This window comes from Cyprinodon variegatus, unplaced genomic scaffold (assembly GCF_000732505.1).
Source record: "Cyprinodon variegatus isolate N-32 unplaced genomic scaffold, C_variegatus-1.0 Scaffold1191, whole genome shotgun sequence".
Classification (NCBI taxonomy): domain Eukaryota; kingdom Metazoa; phylum Chordata; class Actinopteri; order Cyprinodontiformes; family Cyprinodontidae; genus Cyprinodon; species Cyprinodon variegatus.
Genome location: NW_015151644.1, coordinates 61421 through 62229, shown reverse-complemented (window position 1 = coordinate 62229; position 809 = coordinate 61421). Strand labels below are relative to the sequence as shown.

Genomic DNA, 809 nt, shown 5'->3' with positions numbered 1-809 from the left:
CATGAGTTTTAAAATATCGGCATATCGGATATCGGCCAAAATCCCAATATCGTGCATCCCTACTGAACACGTTTCAACTCTCTGCCCTGGAACCATCCCAGCTCCTGCATAAAGAACTTTCTCAGCTTAAACATTGAAACAAAACAACTTCAGTTCATCAGAGACGTTCATTTTTCATTATCCAGATAAACAGAACAGGTGTGTTGCGTTCATGGCAGGAAGGAGGAAACTTTAAACACTTATTTAAAACATAGCGGTCCATATAAATGACTAAACTTTGTTTCTTTTCCACAGTGTGAAAAATGTGACCTCCACTTCAGACACAAGAGTCAGCTCCGGCTTCACCTCCGACAGAAACACGGCGCCGTCACGAACACCAAGGCTCAGTACCGGCGGGCGGGCGGCAACATGGCGGCAGGCCTGGTCAGCTCCTCCTGAGTCTGACGCGTAGATCTAATCTCCGCCTTCTTTAGTCGGAGCTTATAAGCGATGACTGTCGACTCCCGGCTGCTCAGAGACTCTGTGCTTTGATCTTTTGAATGTACGTCTTGAATGTGAATCTCCGCCGCGCCGCGCAGATACCTTCCACAGAACGCCATCCCTCTCCATGCAGAGAATCACTGTTACGCTCCGGTTCCAGGCTAGCTCTGACCTCGCCCTGTAATCCCTCTCATCCATTCATCAGGCCCATTATTTTATGCTTTTTTCATAAAGCTGTTCCTGTAAATAAGAAGATATCTTTATATTTTCAGATAATTGCTGGTTGAGTGCGACGTTATGAACCTTTGGTACTCATGGAGCAGCTTGGC

General features: G+C 46.6%; 1 protein-coding gene across 1 annotated transcript in view; it reads left to right on the top strand.

The window, feature by feature from the left end:
* LOC107102037 (B-cell lymphoma 6 protein homolog) overlaps nucleotides 1-563 on the top strand; it is a 6004-nt gene extending 5441 nt beyond the window's left edge. Inside the window, exon 9 of the mRNA XM_015401183.1 lies at nucleotides 295-563. Coding sequence (XP_015256669.1) covers nucleotides 295-438 — 144 coding nt within the window. The 3' untranslated portion in view covers nucleotides 439-563. The remainder of the gene's footprint in view (nucleotides 1-294) is intronic.
* Nucleotides 564-809: the final 246 nt, after the last annotated feature.